Source organism: Hippoglossus hippoglossus, chromosome 1 (assembly GCF_009819705.1).
Source record: "Hippoglossus hippoglossus isolate fHipHip1 chromosome 1, fHipHip1.pri, whole genome shotgun sequence".
In the NCBI taxonomy this organism is placed as follows: Eukaryota; Metazoa; Chordata; class Actinopteri; order Pleuronectiformes; family Pleuronectidae; genus Hippoglossus; species Hippoglossus hippoglossus.
This window is the reverse complement of record NC_047151.1, coordinates 3828565-3847579: the sequence shown is the minus strand read 5'-3', so window position 1 is coordinate 3847579 and position 19015 is coordinate 3828565. Positions and strand designations below refer to the sequence as shown.

At 41.5% G+C, this 19015-nt stretch overlaps 1 protein-coding gene across 5 annotated transcripts in view; it reads right to left on the bottom strand.

Annotated features, from left to right (window-relative positions):
• Nucleotides 1-1013: 1013 nt before the first annotated feature.
• Nucleotides 1014-19015, bottom strand: part of kcnq5b (potassium voltage-gated channel, KQT-like subfamily, member 5b) — a 111651-nt gene continuing 93649 nt past the window's right edge. Inside the window, exons 9-15 of one of the 5 annotated variants that reach the window (XM_034581873.1) lie at nt 17190-17216; nt 12172-12395; nt 9498-9609; nt 7046-7177; nt 6659-6766; nt 4499-4625; nt 1014-2777 (exon numbers count right to left, since the gene is read on the bottom strand). In XM_034581873.1, the coding sequence (XP_034437764.1) occupies nt 1476-2777; nt 4499-4625; nt 6659-6766; nt 7046-7177; nt 9498-9609; nt 12172-12395; nt 17190-17216 (2032 nt within the window). In that variant the 3' untranslated portion in view covers nt 1014-1475. The remainder of the gene's footprint in view (nt 2778-4498; nt 4626-6658; nt 6767-7045; nt 7178-9497; nt 9610-12171; nt 12396-17189; nt 17217-19015) is intronic. The other 4 variants (XM_034581874.1, XM_034581875.1, XM_034581879.1 and 1 more) reach the window with 4 other exon arrangements.

The window sequence follows — 19015 nt, the reverse complement described above, 5'->3', positions numbered from 1 at the left end:
ACCTCCACTGAGGAGGTTTTGTCAGCAGGATTATACAAAAACTACTGAACAGATTTCCATGAAACTTGGTGAAAGGATGGGACATGGGCTCAGGAAGAACCCACTAGTTTTTTGGGCAGATCCAGGATTTAATTTTCTGATTTTCTTAAATGTGGCGAAATATGGCATTTTTTGACATTTTCACCAATTCTTCAAGTACCAATTCATGGGTCTTGATGAAAATCAGACATATCTAGAGGACTGCTATTTATGTGTCTTGATGATTGACTTTAAGGGGTCTGTTGGGCCTCGGCGGATGTATGCCCTCCACCGAGTGCCTTTCTATTTTACTATATGAAAATGATTGAAATCCGATAGATGCCTGAGACTGCGGAAAAAATAAATCTAACATTGGATCTTTGAGTTGTATTGAGTATTGTTGGTTGTGGTTTAGGAGCTAAATCTTGCATAAACACCATTTTGTGGTGTGTTACTTCTGAAGAGATTATAAGAAACCACCGTCACTGGTTCAGGATAGTAGTAAAATGTTTTATTAAAGCGTATAAACTTGGGGAGATCGGGTTTTCTAAAATGTTTTCAAGATAAAATAGTGACGAGAAAGGAGAATTAAATGTTCAGCAATGGTGAGATAACATTCATTTCAGTATGGAAGCCTGTCATGTGATTGGAGAGACAGAAACATCTTACACAGAGCTGAAGTCATTGCGTCACATCTCTCCTCTGTTTCACTAGCCTCCGTAACTGTAACATCTTTGCATCTCTTTGTGAAAAAAACAAACAAACAAAAAATTGAGCTATGGGATTTTCCTTCAGTATCCAGAGCTTATGGGAAATGGTGTTTGTTCAAAGTCACTAAAAAAGATTACTTAAGAATAATTAACGTTAATACTTTGTTTTTCAACACATCAGGCAAGTCACATGACATACAGTTAAAAATGGCTCTGTTCTAACGTTGACATTTTTCGTTATCATCGATGGTAGAAACGTCACTGGGATTTTGAGTGAGGTTCACCTACTTCTAGAACAGAACGTTTAGGTTTACTTTGGCCCTCTGTAATTGGGCAATTAATTATTAAGGCCCATTTTTTTTTCAATTGCTTACGACAGATGTGTGGTCGTTTTTAAAAGACTTTTCCATGTGCTAGGTGTCCATGCCTTCATGCTTTGTCTCAAGGTCACATAAACTACTGTCACACAAGGCAGAGTTTAGTTGACTTCATTTAATAGTCTCAGACTTTTGGGGGTCTGTGGTCCCTTCTATAGAAGCCTTCATCTTTACCTCAGATTTCAATCATACTTGAAAACGAAGAGTAACTCATGCAGCCTTTATGAAAATACTGTGATTCTTATCAAATGGATCAAAATGAAAATTCACAAAAAAGGTCCCCTTTTTATAGTCCCACCCTCCCTCTCCGGTCCAAAAGGATAAAAACCGTTTCTGCTGTGGGAGATTTGTGTGCCTTTTCTACTCATATCTATTTTAGCCGTACACAAGGCATGTTCGGCATTTCGGTGCTGCCAGCGGAGGGTGAGGACGCGTGACCGCTGGCCAGGCTATGGTTAGAGCCCGGGGATCCTGCCCCTGCTCTGCCCTCTGTCCGCAGGAGCTCTGAGGAGTAGGAGTGGGCTTCAGCAGTCCCCTGTGACAGGAAGTCAAATCCCTGTGTCTCTATGTCCCTGTCACTGATAAAGAGGTCCTCCTCACCCCATCCAGCTCCACCACTCCTGCCCACACCACCACCACCCCCTCCTCCTCCTCCTCCCCCCGGGTCTTGGCTACAGCTGTGGAAGCCAATTGGGGAGTCACTGCTTGTACTAGGGCTTGGCGAAGACAGGCTGTGGCTATGGTGGGAATCCTGGACAGCTACTGGAGGTCCCTGAATCAGGTCCTGCACTGACATGGACTTGCCCAGTCCTCGGTCCATCTGACAGGGGCCAGAGCAGCAGCCCAGGGCTGGCGGCACCAGGGGCTCGAGCTCCAGGCTCATATGCCTCCTCCAGGAGCCCTCCTCCTTAGTGTTAAGCCTGCCATTGCTATTGGTGCTGCGCTTGAGCTGCTGCGCCAGTCTGCCCAGCCCAAACCCAAGGCCAAGGTTTTCCCTGACACTGCTGTGCTCCATCTGTGTCCCTAGACCTCTACAAAAGCCCTCCATGTTGGGGGTTGTTTCAGTGAAGGTCGCTCGCACCAAGTTGCTCAGGCCACCACTTTGGCTGGGAGGGAGCGGTGGTGGAAGCCTTGGCAGAAGAGGAAACCCTCCATCTCCCACTCCTCCACTGCTGATACTATTTGGGGTGAGGATGGGTGGAGAGCTCCCTATAGCCTCATCTGTGCCACTTTCAGGCGTGGTGGCTTGATCCTGGGGATGATGATGATGGGAATGATGAGGATGATGATGGTGGTGGTGGTGATGATGATGGTGATGAGGAAGTGGCGATGGGCTGAAAGAGGAGGATGCAAGGCCAGAGGGAGGTGTTGAAGAGGAGAGATTGAGGTTGAGCTCATTGGGTGGCGCCAGGATGAGATGGAGTCCTCCTTGGGTGAGGTGGGAGTTGGTGGCGGAGTGTGTGACACAGCCACCAGGTGGAGGCGCTCCACTGCTGCTGACCTGGGTGGAGTAGGACAGGTCTTTGCTGAAGACAGGGGAGTGGTAGTCAGAGGTCTGTTCTAACTCGAACAGCGGAAGAGAGGAGAGTGTGAGGGCCGAAGATGATCCTTTACGCAAAACCTGACGATAAATGTCAAGCAGGGAGTCGAGTTTTGACTCAATCGACTGGACCTGTGAAGGGGAACAGGGAGGACATCAGCAAGAAGTGAAGAGATACAGAAGAAAGAAAGTACAATCAATGAGGAAAGAAGGTAGTCTCCAATTGCCCCACTCAAAAGAGCCACAAATATATAACAAACAAGAATGGGGCTTAGATAAGTCAAAATAAAGCTTACTGGCTCACCTTCACGCAACTGGTCAATGTGGGAATGTCAGCTTAGTATAGTTACAGTAATTGTCTGACAAAGCAGCGCATTAAGTTCAGATGTGATTACGCCCGGGCTACACTGTCTGCGTGAGTAGTGCGTCGCAGAATGTCTTGTCTTTCATTTCCCTGCCCATGTTGTCAGGTTAGAGACGCCACACTGCCTGTGTGAGACAGCGTCTCAGGCATGTGAGCCTTGCTGCTCTTCTAGTGAGTTGGAGTCTGGCCTATTTCCACTGTGTGCGGTTCACAGTAAAATAGACAGTGAACGTCTATATCTGTCAAATATGTCACAAACATAAATATTTGCAACACTTCCTGTACCCGTTTGAAAGTAAAAGCACTATCCTTTCTGTTGACTGAATCCACTGTGAGAAAACTCAGCAACTCTGCGGCAGACACGCAGAGCTGCTGAGTGAACGCAGCGGATCTCGCGCTGCACATGTACCTAGTGTGGCCCAGGCGTTAGTGGCCTTAGTCTAGTTTAGCAGACTGGAAGCAGCAGTGAACAAAGCCTAGCTTTATCAAAACAAAGAAAAACAACTGCAGTGTTAACATCACTGTTGCCAGGTTTGGTAACATAACATGGAACAATTTCACAGTATTACTTGCAGGTATTGTAAACACTTCAGATGTTCACGTCTCTTCTGTAGACAGCTGTGGAGCCTCTAAAAACCCGACAGGTGATTTTATTAGTTCACAAGATATTCATTTGTTTGCACCTGATAAATAACTTGTGCACACAAGTTATTATTACAAAATTCATATGTGTCTCTAACCACTTCAGATGCACAAAGCCAAAGCTCTCGTACGGAGACAATTGTCATCAGCAGGAATCATAAACTAACTAATTCCCACAAGGTAATTATCTTGTGCAAACAAGTTATCTTGTGCTCTCAAGATAATAGATTAGGTGCACAAGATGAAAACCTGCTGGGACTTTAGGGGCTCTGTAGACAACTGTGCAGAACACCATTGGAGTTGAATACAAGCTTTAATAGAACTTTATATGGTTCCTCAATTCCTCAACTAAAGAAAGTACTCAACAGACTACGTTCCATAATATTATTTATTAACATTTCACCTTTACTGAGACCGTAGGCATCTTGCACTATAGCTGGATACGCTGCACAAACTAAGTTTTGATGAAACAAATGAACTATTGTCTGTCGAGAATTAATTGAAGCTCTCAACTTCTCCACTCCTCTCCAGAGCCATGCTAATTGTTTAGGTCTGCTTCCAGTCTTTATGCTAAGCTAAACGAACCACGTCAATACTCCAGCTCTGTAGTTGATGCACAGACACACGAGTGGTATTGACTCTCTCATCTCACTTAAAGAAAACGAGTGAAAATCCCCAAACTCTATTCCCCACATTTTCTGCGAATCAAATAATGCATCATAAGATATTCAAGACTTAAATCTAAACGTATTTAAAAATACAAATAGAGGACTTGGTCTTGGGAATAATGACTGATAATGTAATCCACTATAAGAATAAAACATCAAAGAAGAAGCAACACACTGACCTGTCGCTCCACCTTACAGACACGGCCCAGCATGCTCATGTCCTCCAGTATGTCTCCATCAGATAGCAGCTTCTCTCGAATCTTCTTATCCAGAGGGATCTGGCCCTTCCCAAGGATTTGGTCCACTCTGGAAGACACACACACAGACACACACGCACACACACACACACACAAACACACACAAGCACATGCAAAAACAAGAAGACATCAGTGACAAGAGGAAAAAGAGAGACCCAAGAAGAAATCCATGAGGCAGCCGACAGAAAGGAAGATTGAAGCTGCAACAGAATCATATATTATCGTAAAGTAAACTCTTACAAGCAAATGAGATGTCGTACTTCCTCACTGGATTTGAAAAATAATTTATGCTGGATGGATCGATATCCATATTAGGATGGTGTGTTACTAAAACTGTTCCTTGTGATTCAAACAGGTAACAATAAGAAGATTTTTCCTTTTCTGCTCTGAATGAAATCTTCTATTCCTTTAGTTTTACAGGCTCTTATTCAAAATCTGATTCTGTCTGTCTCTCTCTCTCTCTCCTTACATAAGACACTGCTCGTGCTCAATCCAGTGAGGCTCTGTAGAATCTGGTTAATAAAGTCTGTTAATGAGGACAGGGATAAGACAAGGCAATGTCATGCAATTAAAACACCACCACAGTTTTTGAGAAAAATAAAACATGAAAGCATTGACAGGATCATCCGACACCAAACCCGTTTTAAGAAAGTGTGTTTTTCTTGAATGTGTGTTTATACCTTTTTGGATGGCTGTAACTGCTCACCCACTCTACTTTAAAGTGTGCGGGCGTACTGTTGGGAGCAGTGTAATAAAGAAATGTTATTCTTTTTGTCGTAAAACGGAACCTTTATGGAATTTATGCTGAATTGAGACAGTAAACAAATAAGTCAATGCTACTTCAAAGACGATAGTGATCCATATTGTAAAGTTAGTGTTTGCTAGGTCAGTGTGTTCTGAGTTTTCTTGTAGTAACACAAATGTCAGTGTTGATCTTAAAATGCAGATCAAGTGTTTTGGTTGCATAGTGCATTTTGAACGTCAGATTGACTCAGTAGAGAAAAACTGTAATTTGAGGATTTGGGTGCGGTGAGATAAACAGCTGGTGGCGCTCATTCTCTAGTCAGATGTTATTAAACTGTTGGAGAAGAGGGAGCATGAGATGACGACGTGACCAAGAAACCAGAAACGAATGAAAACAACGTTTCTCAAGTTAACTTGAGGAGGGTTACAATCTCCTCGTTGCTCCACACAGAGCTAACGTTTACACCTGCAAACATTTTGGACGAAATGGTTCAGTTTAAGTCATTTGCTGCGTTTACTTTCTTTTGAAATGTGAAGTTTTCTTCTGCATTTGAAGCCCAAGTTTACAATTCCAATTTGCACATAATGCTGAGACTGAGACAAATGTGAATATACAGCTGAGTGCAGCAGTAATCGTAACTCCAGGTCCACTTACAAGTTTTTTCTGGCACTTTCAGACTCATCCTAATGTATAAAATATACAACCATGTATTGGTATCATCAGTTTGGAAACAACAGCTGATGAAGACCATGACATGTGGTTTAAAGTAGCTCTGAAAAAGCAACTAGGTGGATTTTGAACTTTTGAATATTTTTTCTCTTACTCTGTTCTATCTTTAAGTGTCAGCACCCTCTGAATAACAGAGTTTAAAATGCAGGCAGCATTTTCAATGAACGGTAAATGACAGCAGGGGGCGCTATTACAGCTGCAATGCCAGATCAATACACAGCTGCATAGTTTGTGAGTAGGAGCGTGCATTACAGGTGTTTCTTCGTGATAGGTGTTTATATCAGGTGGCAAACTCGTGTGTGGATCCCAGAATCTCTCCCAGAATTCATCAAAGCAAAACCAACAGCCAGAGTCATTATATTGAAGAGATGTTGTTAGCGTTTAGTTGGGTTAGTGGACGACTGCACACCCAAGTCAGAAGAGTCAAAGAGAGTTCAAGCTTAGTCAATTCAAACAAAGGAACGTGATCTTATCATCTCATAATTTGTCTTATCGTTTCAGCTCTAATATTTTTTTTAGGAAGAACAACCTCTTGAATTGACGGAGTGAACTGAACTGAACTCATGTGATAAGTGAAGGAGGGGAGAGGGGAGGACATATATTCTGACCCCTGAGTGGAGTTCTTTCTGCCCTGGCTGTAATAGACAGGGAGAGAGGGGGAGGAAAAGGTTTTGGCTCTGCTGCTCAGTGGCTGTGGGCCGACAATCATGTCCAGCCTGTGAGGGAAGCAAACACATGCCAATACACACACACACACACACACACACACACACACACACACACACACATATACACATACACATACAGTAGGATAACAGACAGACGCACATCAGTATAACACAGATATTTACCCATCCATTTATAAGACATAGAAGCAAACATTTACACAAACGCACACACCAAGATGCATCAGTTACAGTCTGGTCAAACAGCTCTAGTTTGACTCCAGAGACTGGAGTGTGTGTGTGTGTGTGTACGCAGTCTGTCCTTCCTACCTGGTCTGCAGGCTCTTGATGCGACACAGCATGTCCAAGTGACCGGCAGAGTACTGTTCAATCACGTCCTTCACATCATAAGGACGCAGTGTCTCTTTAAACTTCTTCTTGGCCACATGGAACTTCATTATCCTGCGCAAACACCAGAGGAATTCACAAAACAGCCTCAAGAGGGAGCTCTGATACAGTCAGTGCAGACTTGCAGCAACTCCACTGATGATATTTCACAGAGTGCAGCTAATGAAAACACAGCAAACCTTATTTTTATAGTCAGGTTTTTGAAAGTTGCCCAAAATGTGTCCTTGCATGCCGACTGTCAGTTTCTTCACACCAATGTGAGCAGTCAGAACACAAGAACATATCTCCACTGAACCTTATAGCAACATCCATCGAGCTGGTGGCTGCTTATTGTAACTGTGTGCATGTAAATTTATTGGAGTGAATAAAAACCTCCCTGAATTTATGCACCTGTGGCAGTGGAGCCGAATGTGAGCGTCTGAGTCTCTGTGGAGAGAGGAAGGAGCCGGCGAGAACACTCAGCGATAAAACTGAGTCTTAAAGTGAAGAGCAGGGGAAACAATTCTTGAATGTTTGTGTGAAGCCATATTTTTTTTATGGCCAGTCAAGCTATGGGCTGGTTTCTGTCACTTACACAGGTCAACTAAAGTCTTTCAGAGTTCAGATGCATTCAATGACACTCTGGGAACAGAAGCTTTAGCAGCACCACTAACCCCATGAACTGAAGTATAGCTGGCTTGTTGTGATGGAGAAGATAAGGTTTCTTTTTTCCGTTCATGAGCTGAGGTTAGCAGCGTTACTCCCGTCTCCCACGGACATAATTATATGTCCGTGGGACTACTGAGAAAGAGATGCCAGATCAAAAGTTAACAGGGTTAGCCATATTTGATAAAAAATATATATTTGTGTTGCTAAGCACAGGAACAATTACTCTCAAAAACTCAAAAGCAGAGTCAGGTCTTTGCAGACTCAGACTTCACTTCTTTGGATCTGCTTTTTACTGAAGCAACAGTCCATCCATCCATGGTACAATAGGTGCTGACGGAGCAGTAGTGGAGTGTAACGCTAATGTGTCATGTCCAACTACTTACTTTGCAGGTGAAGCATTTACAAACTAAGGGTATGATGAGCTTTTTAAATATGAAACATTGCCAAAGATTAAACTGGCCAACAGTTACAATGAGCTCCACCTCAAGCAGTTAAACCAGTGAAAGATGCGTTCATGCACCCTCTTGATGAGGGTTAAGTACAGAGGATGCCTCACCTTGTTAAGCTCTATGAGACAAACTGTAGTTTGTGAATATGGGCTATACAAATAAAGTTTTATTAATTCATTGATGTTAATGAATCAGTGTTAAAAAAAATCTAAAGATAGAATTCAAAAATATGAATTAACAAATAAACAACACAAGCTACAAAAATATATATATATCTAAGGATAAACTATACCAACAAGGATTCAGTTAAACATTCATATTTTAAGATTACTGTATATTATGTGGGTATACTTTTAAAGCCCCTGAAAACATGATTTCAAATCTGAGGTATTTCTTCATTAAGCAATGATAAAGTTTAAAAATGTTCTCATCCAATGTGGCAAAATCCTGACTGTTACATTGAAGTAGGAGTAGTTTATCACATTTTTTTTTCCAACTGAGCCACATTCACACTTATAACCGGTGGAGAGAAAACAGAGCACTTCAAGATAAACAAAACTGTGGCACTTCTGGAAGAAAAAAAAGCATCATTTACTCTTGACTCTCAACTAACATGCTGAATGAAATAATTAGAATTTGAGGACCTTTAAGCTTCAGTTAACAAATCTAAGAATACAGGTCGGGTTCACTCACAACTCACATGAGGACGAGCACTCACACGCATCTCAGGGAAACTGTTCAGCTCTGCCATGGTCAAATGCATTTTCAAATAAAACTGAAGTGAATTGAGGATTTCAGAATTCATTTTTGATAATGTTATGAATATGCATAATGGAAAAGTAAGGCCAAACTAAATTTTAAATTACACTGTAATACTTTTAAAAAAACAATATCTTGTTGAAATTTGCTGGTTGACACCTCGTTCTTGAAGGTTCAACCCAAACTCACAGAATTCAACAAAACTGCATCTGAGTGACCATGTTTCTTTTAGGACGTCATGACTGAGACACACTTAGTCCTTGTCACATGATCACCTTACATACAGTATAGCTTTACAGTGCTAATGCTCCTGCTTATCATATTTCCTCTGTCTCAACATCACATGAACCAAAGATGATCTAAAAATAAATGTCTTCCGGTCACTTTAATCCCCTGAGCATGTTCAATCAGGGGAGCTGCTGAACGGCAGGGGGCTGGGATCAGGGTTTGTTTACATGCAGTAGAAAAACACAGTATTAGTTGGAGAGATGGGAGAGGCCTCTTTTCCTTTGCCTCACCTGACAGCTCTAATGACACACTTGACTGAGGGCAGCAAGTCCTCCACCGAGATCTCACAGTGACAGCCCCTCTCGTCAAAGCAGTCGTCCCCGGCCATGTTGGAGTCTGTTGCTTGGGAGAGAGAAGATTATTGTGATGCAGGGACTCAGATACGATGCTTTCACATTCGTCTTACTACTCTAAATCCCCAGTTTACATCCGCCACTAACGAAGTGTGTGATTTTTATCATCTGTCCTACCTGGGTTATATTGGTATTGACAATAACCGTGAGATAAAAAAAATTATATTGCTATCATGTTTACAGATAGGATAATATTTATTGGGTTAATAACATAGCTTAAATCATTTTTGTATCTTTCTGTCTTGATGCAGCAACTATCTGCTTCACACTCCACAGTATAATCATTGTAATCATAAAACACTTTATTTATATAGCACCTTCTAAAACACAGTTACAAGGTACTTTACAAGTTAAGCATTTTGCAGCATTTTGCAATATTTTCATTGTACATTAATTTGCCAAAAAAGAAACAAATTCAATAAGATATTAGATTGATGTCATTATCGTGAATAATTTTTGTCAAGATAATCATGTGGTGAATATTTGATATCATAAGTAAAATAGAACAGCACCTTCCTGTGAAATGTTATGTGATGCTCAAAAATAAATTAAAGCTGTATTATTAGATTTTTTGGCCACTTGGGGTGCTAGAACAACCTAAAAAGAGCACATACGCATAACAATAAAATAATATATAAATATAAAATGTTAGAGAATTATAGTTTATTAAAAAGTTGCAAATTTACATCCAGCAGACACCAACATTAATTAAGGCTGTCTAAGCAGAAATGTAACCACATTACTGTAACTAGGTGAAGTAAGAAGGTGTACACTGATCTTCATCATGCTTTATTTACTGTGATACTGGTGATTATTCAGGGTGCAACAGTGTATGCATGGTTGAACATGACGGGAATGGACTGGATTAAAAGCGAAAGTGAAAGATGATCAGATGGAGAAACAGGGGTTTGAGCCGCTGTCTGGAAGAGCAGAGCGGTCGTAAAGAACAGGCCTCTGGTGTGCCTGTAGATTTATTACGCAACTTTGTCACAATACAGCTCTGTCCATGGGCTTCCTTGAGTTACTACACCCACAGGAGGTAAGCAGAGGGTTTCAGCACAAGAGCTGGACTGCAATGCTGAGCTGTTTAACCATAATAATGTAAATGACCCCATATAAGCATCACTCAATAGTGCACAGCATGTAGGATCTGTGTGTGTTAATATGTGTGTGATACATGATTGAGTAAAAGCTGCTGATTATTCAGCCAGTGTGTGTACTTTGAAAGAGTAGAGTATCACTACAGGAGAATGTTAAACTGTGCTGATTGATGTTTTGCACCATTAAATAGAATATAAAAGTCTTCCACTATAATAACTTTTTTATTTCACTTGTAATGGAGCCATAATGAAATGGATATGTTTCCCATCCTCTAACATCTCATTTAGCCAACATGTCAGTGAATGATCAGACGGAGCGCGGCTAACCAGCCAACCAGTTTGGTTTTGGCTAGCTCAGGTTATTGATTCCTCTCCACCGCCAGGCCTCGCCAGCTGGCTGGATCCAACACCCCATATGGCTGCTGGAGCTCACCACCCCCAACTTCTATCAATCCATCACTCCACCCACAAACACCAACTGGCCATTACCCAGGACGGCTTGCCAGGCCGGCAAAGCAAGGCCAAAGCAAAGAGGTGCGAGTGCCATTAGCATTACTTCACTCCTTTGCATGAATTAACGGACAGAGCCAGTTCTGGTGCATTTATGGACGGCAAATATGCCTCAATTTATTACTTGTAAGGAAACTGGAAGATTCACTTGTCACATGTTCAGATCTAAAGGAAGAGTTCCACAGTTTTGAGTAAAAAAAGAATCAGTAAAGTATTAAGCTACTGTCAAGAAAGGGTGAGATAGAAAAGGTTCTCTGCCAGCTGGTTTTCACACTTTTTAAATGGATGAAACAGATGAGAATAACATTATAAGTGCTGAGCACCAGAGATGTAGATGGATGTTATTTTCACCTTCAGTCAGAGCAAGGCTAGCTATTAACTGAAATGAGAGCGGTATCAATCTTCTAATGTAACTCACAGAAAGAAAGCGAATATGTGTAGTTCCTAAAAATTTTGAATTCATTAGAGATGTTTTTGCAGTTAAAGGTTCAGTGTGTGAGATTTACTGATATCTAGTGGTGAAGTTGGGTATTGCTACCGAACGTAAAACCCCTTACCTCACTCTACCTTTGTAAGGGCAACTTTACTGGACTTCAGGAACATAAAAATGTGACAAACATGGTCTGGGCCACAGTAAAACCATGGTGGTACAAGCCAGACTAGATGGAAGAGAGATGAATTCTTAGTTTTAAATTATTATACACTAATGAAAAAATAATCATGAATTTGAAACCTAAATCCTACACCCTGGACCTTTAAGCTACATCATAACACAATTATTCATCTTATTCAGTGAGAGTACTGTACTGAATATTGTATATGGAGAGATTAACAATTCTACTTTGAGTTATTACAAGTTTTAGCTCAAATTAATGCTCCAAATGAATCTGAATGAAGTCAGACAGTGTCTGAACTATGAAAGGCAGGACAGAGTCACTTACCGTCAGTGGTGGAGCGAGACTGGCTCTTAAGGCGGAGTGAGGGTCTGAAGCGTGTGCGGTCATTGAAGCTCCAACTCTTCTGTACCTTGGCGGGGCTGGTGCCCTCTGTACCGGCTTCAGCCACTGGTGACCGCCGGTCGTTCACTGAAGACGTCTGCCTCTGCTTGATGCTCTGACCTCGAGGGCTCGCCATCCGTACCCGCTCCTTGAAGCTCAACTTTTGGCTGCAAAGTTTGGATGACCAGTGGTTCAGAGCGGAGTTAGAATGAGTGGTAAAAGATGGGAATGGTGTTATGAGGAGGTGAAATGAACAGACAGATAAAGATAATGTTAATGATGCAAGTTTCAGGGCGACAGCTTGAATGGTAAAATACTGTTTGCTCCTTTGCACCAATTATGTGATAAATGGGATCATCCAGAACTTTACCAACCAAAACAAGGGTGGCAGGCTGCAGCACAAGATGGAGAAAGACCAGCATGCATTGCAGCAGGCTCTTCATACAAAATGCAAGCTCATGTTAGATATGATGCTTCGGCTGTGTGTTTGAGTTGTGCCTGTAAATGTGTGTCTGCATCAGCTACAGTACGTCAGGACATTCAATGCCACGTTGCATCAAATGGATATTCATTTTTTGTGACACCCTGATACGTTACTTACCATTCACAACGGCAATTCATCACTTAAAGGCATGAGATTTATTGCAAATGAGTTCATGGGTTATGGAAGAGAATAAATGGAGACTACTTGTGGAAAGTGAAGGAACAGGACGGTCATCAGGAGGCCGCCGATTATTCGTTTTGGCAGCTTCAAGTACTGCATGCAGAGGAAGTGCACAGGCAACAGGCATCATGGCTACATACCACCTAAACTTAAATGGTATTTCATGTTGAATTAAACCAATGACTGTAAAGATGGACGATATGACAACTAAGCCAAAACATATTGATCGCCCCCTGGTGGTTTGCTGCAGTATAGGTCATAAACCCTGTCTTGTGGGTGGAATGAAAAAGTCAAAGTACATGCTAACCACACTGACATATGTGTCAGTCTTAATTTTTCTGATAAGTTGGTATTAATCAGTTATTTGATGCTATAAAAATGGGGTGAAATGTCAAGATTGACAGCTGAGACGGACACATGATTGGTCAAGCCCGTGTGCTTTGATTCTGCAGCTCCACTCCACAGTCACTACTGCACAGACCCTGGCTCCAAATGACATCACAAAATGACAGTAGCTGTGTCCGGGATATTCTAGTTTCACTTTTGCACAGTGGGAGGAGGTGGAGATGTGTCGTCCATCTTTACACACAGCCAATGGATTGAACTGGTGTAGTTTCCAAAGGATATGGCTGGCAATATGTCAACAAAGCTAATGGAAAGACCAAAGCTAAAAATGGGTTTATCTCAATACTTTCTATCTCCCGCCTGTTATGACTGCAGTCACTTTCTTTAGTGCATTTTCTTGTCCCTGGGTTAGGTGTGTGTGTGTGTATGCTTGTGTGCTTGTATGCAAGTGGGGGCAGATGACACCAGGCTCGGCCCCATATCTCATCAACCACCAACCAGCCACACACCAAAACCATTGTTAAACCTGGAGTTTGCAACCTTGTTAAATAGTCGGGGTGGACTGCCATTTTAGTTTTCTCCTGTTTAATCTAGTTAGTGAGGTAAGCAGTTTCTTTCTGTTATATTAGCAGCTACTTTCCAGTTAGTTTGGCTTTGTTTGTTATGTTGGCCTTTGTCCCCCCTGAAGTCAAAGTAATCACTATTTTTAAGCTTAAAATAAATAGCCATTATTTATTATTTTAAGAAATCAGTGTTCCAGTGGCTGCTTGGGACTTGAGGGAAAATGGGATCATATTTCTTGTTATGTTCTGGCCCCTTGATGGGACATAACACCTCACTTGTATGGGTCACTAAGCCACTGGTTCCTACTGAAGATCTCACAAGTACAGTATATATTTTTATAAAAAAGCTCAGAAATTTCCTAACTCAGGTTTAGCAAACACAAAGGTAAAGTGTATTTGTAAACTAAACATCATTCAGCTGCAGATTAGTACATGTTTGCTGCACTAGTGAGTGTTTACAGCAGCAAGATGGTGTGAAAATAAAATACAGTGGACATATCCATGGTGATGAAGAACCCTGTCACCCAGTGTGACTCACTTACTGAGTCATGACTTGGTCTTTTCATTATATCTGTTGCCAATAAAAACAAAAAAGTGACCGTGGCTCAACAGGCACAGTGTGTTGGAGTGACAGCCACATGTCATAACTAGTGTAAGGAATACTAGCACAGAGTTTACACATCAGGTGCTACATGAATAAGAAAATCGAATAATAGTCAATGACATAAAGTCATTTTCATTATGAACATTTTTAAATGTTATTTCACAGAAAATGAGACTTGACAGAAATGTAGTTAAAACCAAAGTCACGACAGGCAGCGGCAGCGCATTGCTCAGGCAAAGATCAGACAGAGGCAGATAGTGTTTCACTGTAAAGGCGACTGAAGAGTCACTGCGAGATTAACTGGCTCTGCCCTCTCTAAGGCTGCACAGCCTCCTACAGATACCCATGCACCAAGAATTAGTCAGCATTGCCAAAGAACAACGTCATGTAGCACGGGAGCAGAAACACTGTGTACCTATGTTTCCGAGTGGTACACCTCCTCAGTAGCTTCTGTTTATTACTATGAATTTGACTAAAAAAACCAAGGGGAGATAGACATATGGTGACGTGTTACATGATGCAGAACTGGAGGAGAGAAAATGTTTTCCTCTGAATGTTTGAGGATGAAATATTGCACTTCTTTTCACTTTAATACCCGTTCCCCTTTTTTTTCTTTACATAAGCCTTCTTGTGCTTCTTGCTACTTATTTCTTTCTGCATTTGAGTCGATGTGACTGACAGTCAGCGAGAGGCCTGACATCTTAATGCAATGATCCTTTGTAAAACCTTTCGTAATTAGGACGTAGAGTGTGAAGTAATCCATCAGAGTTTCTGGTGGCACTTGTGGACCACTGACATTTAGAAGCAGCAGAAGGGAGGCAATTGAGCTCAGTCGGAGAGAATGAACATCCACGGCAGCATTTGAAGAAGGCTGCAATTTGGTGACTCACACTCTTCACGTCGATATCCCTCATTTAACTAAGTGATTTAGCTGGGCCATGGCAACAAGTGCCTGAGTCACCAGCGTGAGGCCAGTAACCTTTCGATAGATACTGGGTTCACTGAGGGTACGAAGATGTAGACCTTTTTTTTTTTTTTTTTTGTTCTCGCTGTATTTGATCTCAGCACTTCTTTGATGTATTTCTTTGAAAATTAATAAATAAATCTAGCTGATAAATAAAGTAAGGTGGCTCCAGTCTGACTGTACAGCGTGTTTCATCTCCTCTCGTAAACCGAGCGGGGGGGTGGGTTTCTAGAGCTCTCCTGCCTCATTTTTAAGACATTCTTCTTGAGACATGCTCAAGACTGCGTGGGATGATTTCTGTTCTTACGTGTGTGCAAGCGAGGCCAACTCTCATTTTTTAATTGACTTTTCTAATTCGTTGGCTTCCCCTACAATTTTAACAGTATCGTCCATATATGACAAGAGGCTCGCAAGAGAAAAGCTTCAACTGCCTTCAAAGGCTGGCTGTGGTGGTTCGGAGAACAACATTTACTCAGCGTTTCATAACTGCAAACACAACACTTGACATCACTCAGCCCTCACTGGCCTCATGCTGTCCTCCCCTAATGACTCTAAAAATGCATCAGCTAAAAGAATAACTAAGTGTGTGTCAGATGCTGTAAGTGGGGTGTATTCATCACCCACAAACATTAACTGTGAAGCTTCAATTATACTCCCCAGTGGGCACGTATACACGTACTGTTACAGACACCACAGATGTGTAGTTGTTCTTATTATACTACTGTCAATCTGCTTCAGGTCCGCTTGGTGCACAGCTGGTGCCGTTGTAGTTTCTGGCACGAAAAAATTGGTGGGTACACCAACGTCTGCACAGAGATGTGCACACCCCCGTCGACATCTACGTCTCTCTGACCCTGGCGAATCCTCTGTGCTTGCAGATGCATAAAGACCATAAACTGTACTATAAACTCAATCTGTCTGTGCGATTCAATGGCTCATGTGCAATCCATTACACTCTATCAATTTTGCTCACATTGTTTATATTCTGTTCACACTGTGTATATTATATTAATATTCCCCTTGCGTTTATATTGTATGCTTATTGTCTATTTTGACTGCCCTCTCTGCTGCTGCAACACAGCACATTGCCCCTTGTGGGACTAATAAAGGATTATGTAATCTTATCTTATTTTATCTAACAGGAGTAACAGGAGTCTAGAGGTTTATAATGGTTCATATTTCTCTCCTAACAGAGCTGGGAATCATTCAAAAGGTTTGGAAACTATTACAGATATGACATCCAATATAATGTGTTGCTGATATCTCACTCTGAAGCTGCATGAATCAATGTGTTTCAATTAATATTATCTTATTATTAAATGATGAGCTGATTGCAGCTCCCCATAGCATCTTTCAGCTGATGTTGTGGTTTTATGGGCTGTTTGTTCTCTCATCAACCTCAAGCCCACAGAAAAACTCCACTGTTCACCTCTGTAGCTTCCCAGCACCAAGCAGCAGACACAGTTAGAGACAGGCTATAAACATATGTGGAGCATTGGGCATGGAACAATAAGAGTTTGTGGAGGCCAGAAATAATCCATCCACCAATACATCCATCGATACTGCCTATCCTTAAGGGTCACAGGGGAGCTGGAGCTAATCTAGAAATACAATCCATTCTTTCCTTTAACTTAAGAAGCCAATCCTCTCAAGAGAAATTTGGTTAAATTAAATCCCCCCCCCCCCCCCCAAAAAAAGATATAACCCTTTTTTAAAGATGCATTTCAGTCAGTACCAAAAAGGTATTCAGGTCTCCAGACCTACATATAAATTATGGGGCAACAACATAATGGAAGAAAGGGAATGTTGAGAGTAACAAACCTTGTGGTCGACTCTCCCTGCTCCTTCCTGCAGATGATTAGAAGCAAAAAAAAAAATATTAGCAAACATGTTTTCAGCATATTTTGTGCCTATTGGACCATACCAGTGCTTTGAATGTTTCAGCCCACAAATCATATTGACCTTTAACCATATTGAAAACCATTATCAGTGTTTGAGAAATTTGAAATCATATTTTTTGTTTTGTTTCCTATATCCAATGTGTTGGTGATATCTATAAACTAGCTTAAGTTGTTTATTCAGAATATTGGAACCAAATGTTCAAGAGCTAAAACCTGAAAACAGACTGGCGTGGTCCTATAAGACTTTATGTTTATATTCAGGGCTCTGTCGGCAGCCACTGTTTCTACACATGCAGAGGATTTCAGGACAGAAACACACTAATCAATAAAAAATCATTCCAGGGGGAAAAGACCTGAACAACGAGCAGGCTCACTACAAACATGCAGGTCATTCGCAAAAAGAGAAGGTACCAAAGATTTGCATTTCATCACATTAAGGAGTATGTTTGTATGTTTGTAATTAGTGTGTGTGCATTTCGTAAATGTAGTTTATTATGACTTTGATAGTAAACTAGACAGCTTGCAGATGGTCCTAATATTTCCAGGCTCCACACAAGTTCCTGAGCAGTGTCATGCCCACACAAAGGGGGTAGAAAACAATCCTCAATGACTGATTATATGGGAGAAAAGAACTGCTCTTGTGCCTTAAACGGCAAGAACTGGAAAAGTAGGTGGGTGGAAAATGTTCAAGCTCCCAAGAAGGAGATGTCCTTGACAGCTGAGAGACCATAATTAGTTCACATCTAACATTTTAGATGGAACACAGCATCATGATGATGTTAGTGGTATAATATCCAGAATGAGGGAGGTTCTGTGCTCTAAACGTGAGCCGCAGGCGTTCAGCAGGAGTTTCATCTACGCTCAGGGACCTTTCTGTGTTTATTGATGGTAGGGAACACACACACAGGACATATCTCAGTACCTGCTAGAGCACCTTCTGTGTCGTCTCTGGTTTGTGATATTACTTTTGCTGGCTGTGATTTCTCACTGGAATTCCAGGTGTCACATTCGTGAGGTAGAGGTGACAGAATGTTTATCACAGTGGTTGTGGAAATGGGGGGATTGAGAGCTCCACATACAAACTGATTTCTAAAATTGAATTTGACTAGTTTCTAGCAGGTTGCTCTATTTCACACCTAACATGTTTGTTGTGGTTAGAACAAATCCTGGTGCATTTGTTCGGGCTGAACTGAAAGCTGGCAGTTGGACAATGTCGGCCGAATTAAGTCCATTACAAATGCAGCAATATCTCCCTGATAACATGCGGATGATCTGCAGAGAATGTAAATATACGTTAGAAGCCTTAAAGATGAACCTTTAAGTGTGTAAGACTTCGTCTTCACTCCTTTTGGGTCTTTTATAAATAAATCGTTGTGAACATAAACTTATAAAACATTTTTTCCTTTGTTCCAGACCACACTACAGCTGCTTTCAGACATGCACTGAACTCCTGACCTTAGCCTGAAAGGTTTAGGAGGAGACTGAAAAAAGTCTGAATGAGCACATGTACAACAAGAAAATGTCCAGAAAATTCACAGTGAGTCAGGGTGTGGAGATGATGTTTCTAACACAGGTTGGACACAAAACTGTAAAAACAAAAAGATACAGATATCTCCGACGTGGAAACAAAAATATTACATAGATTTCCGCAGTAGAATTTATTTTGTGTCCTGCCTCCTGCATGCAGCACCACCCCTCCACTGAATGTCCCAGACATTTTCCTGCTGTGAATGCCTGTGATACGGA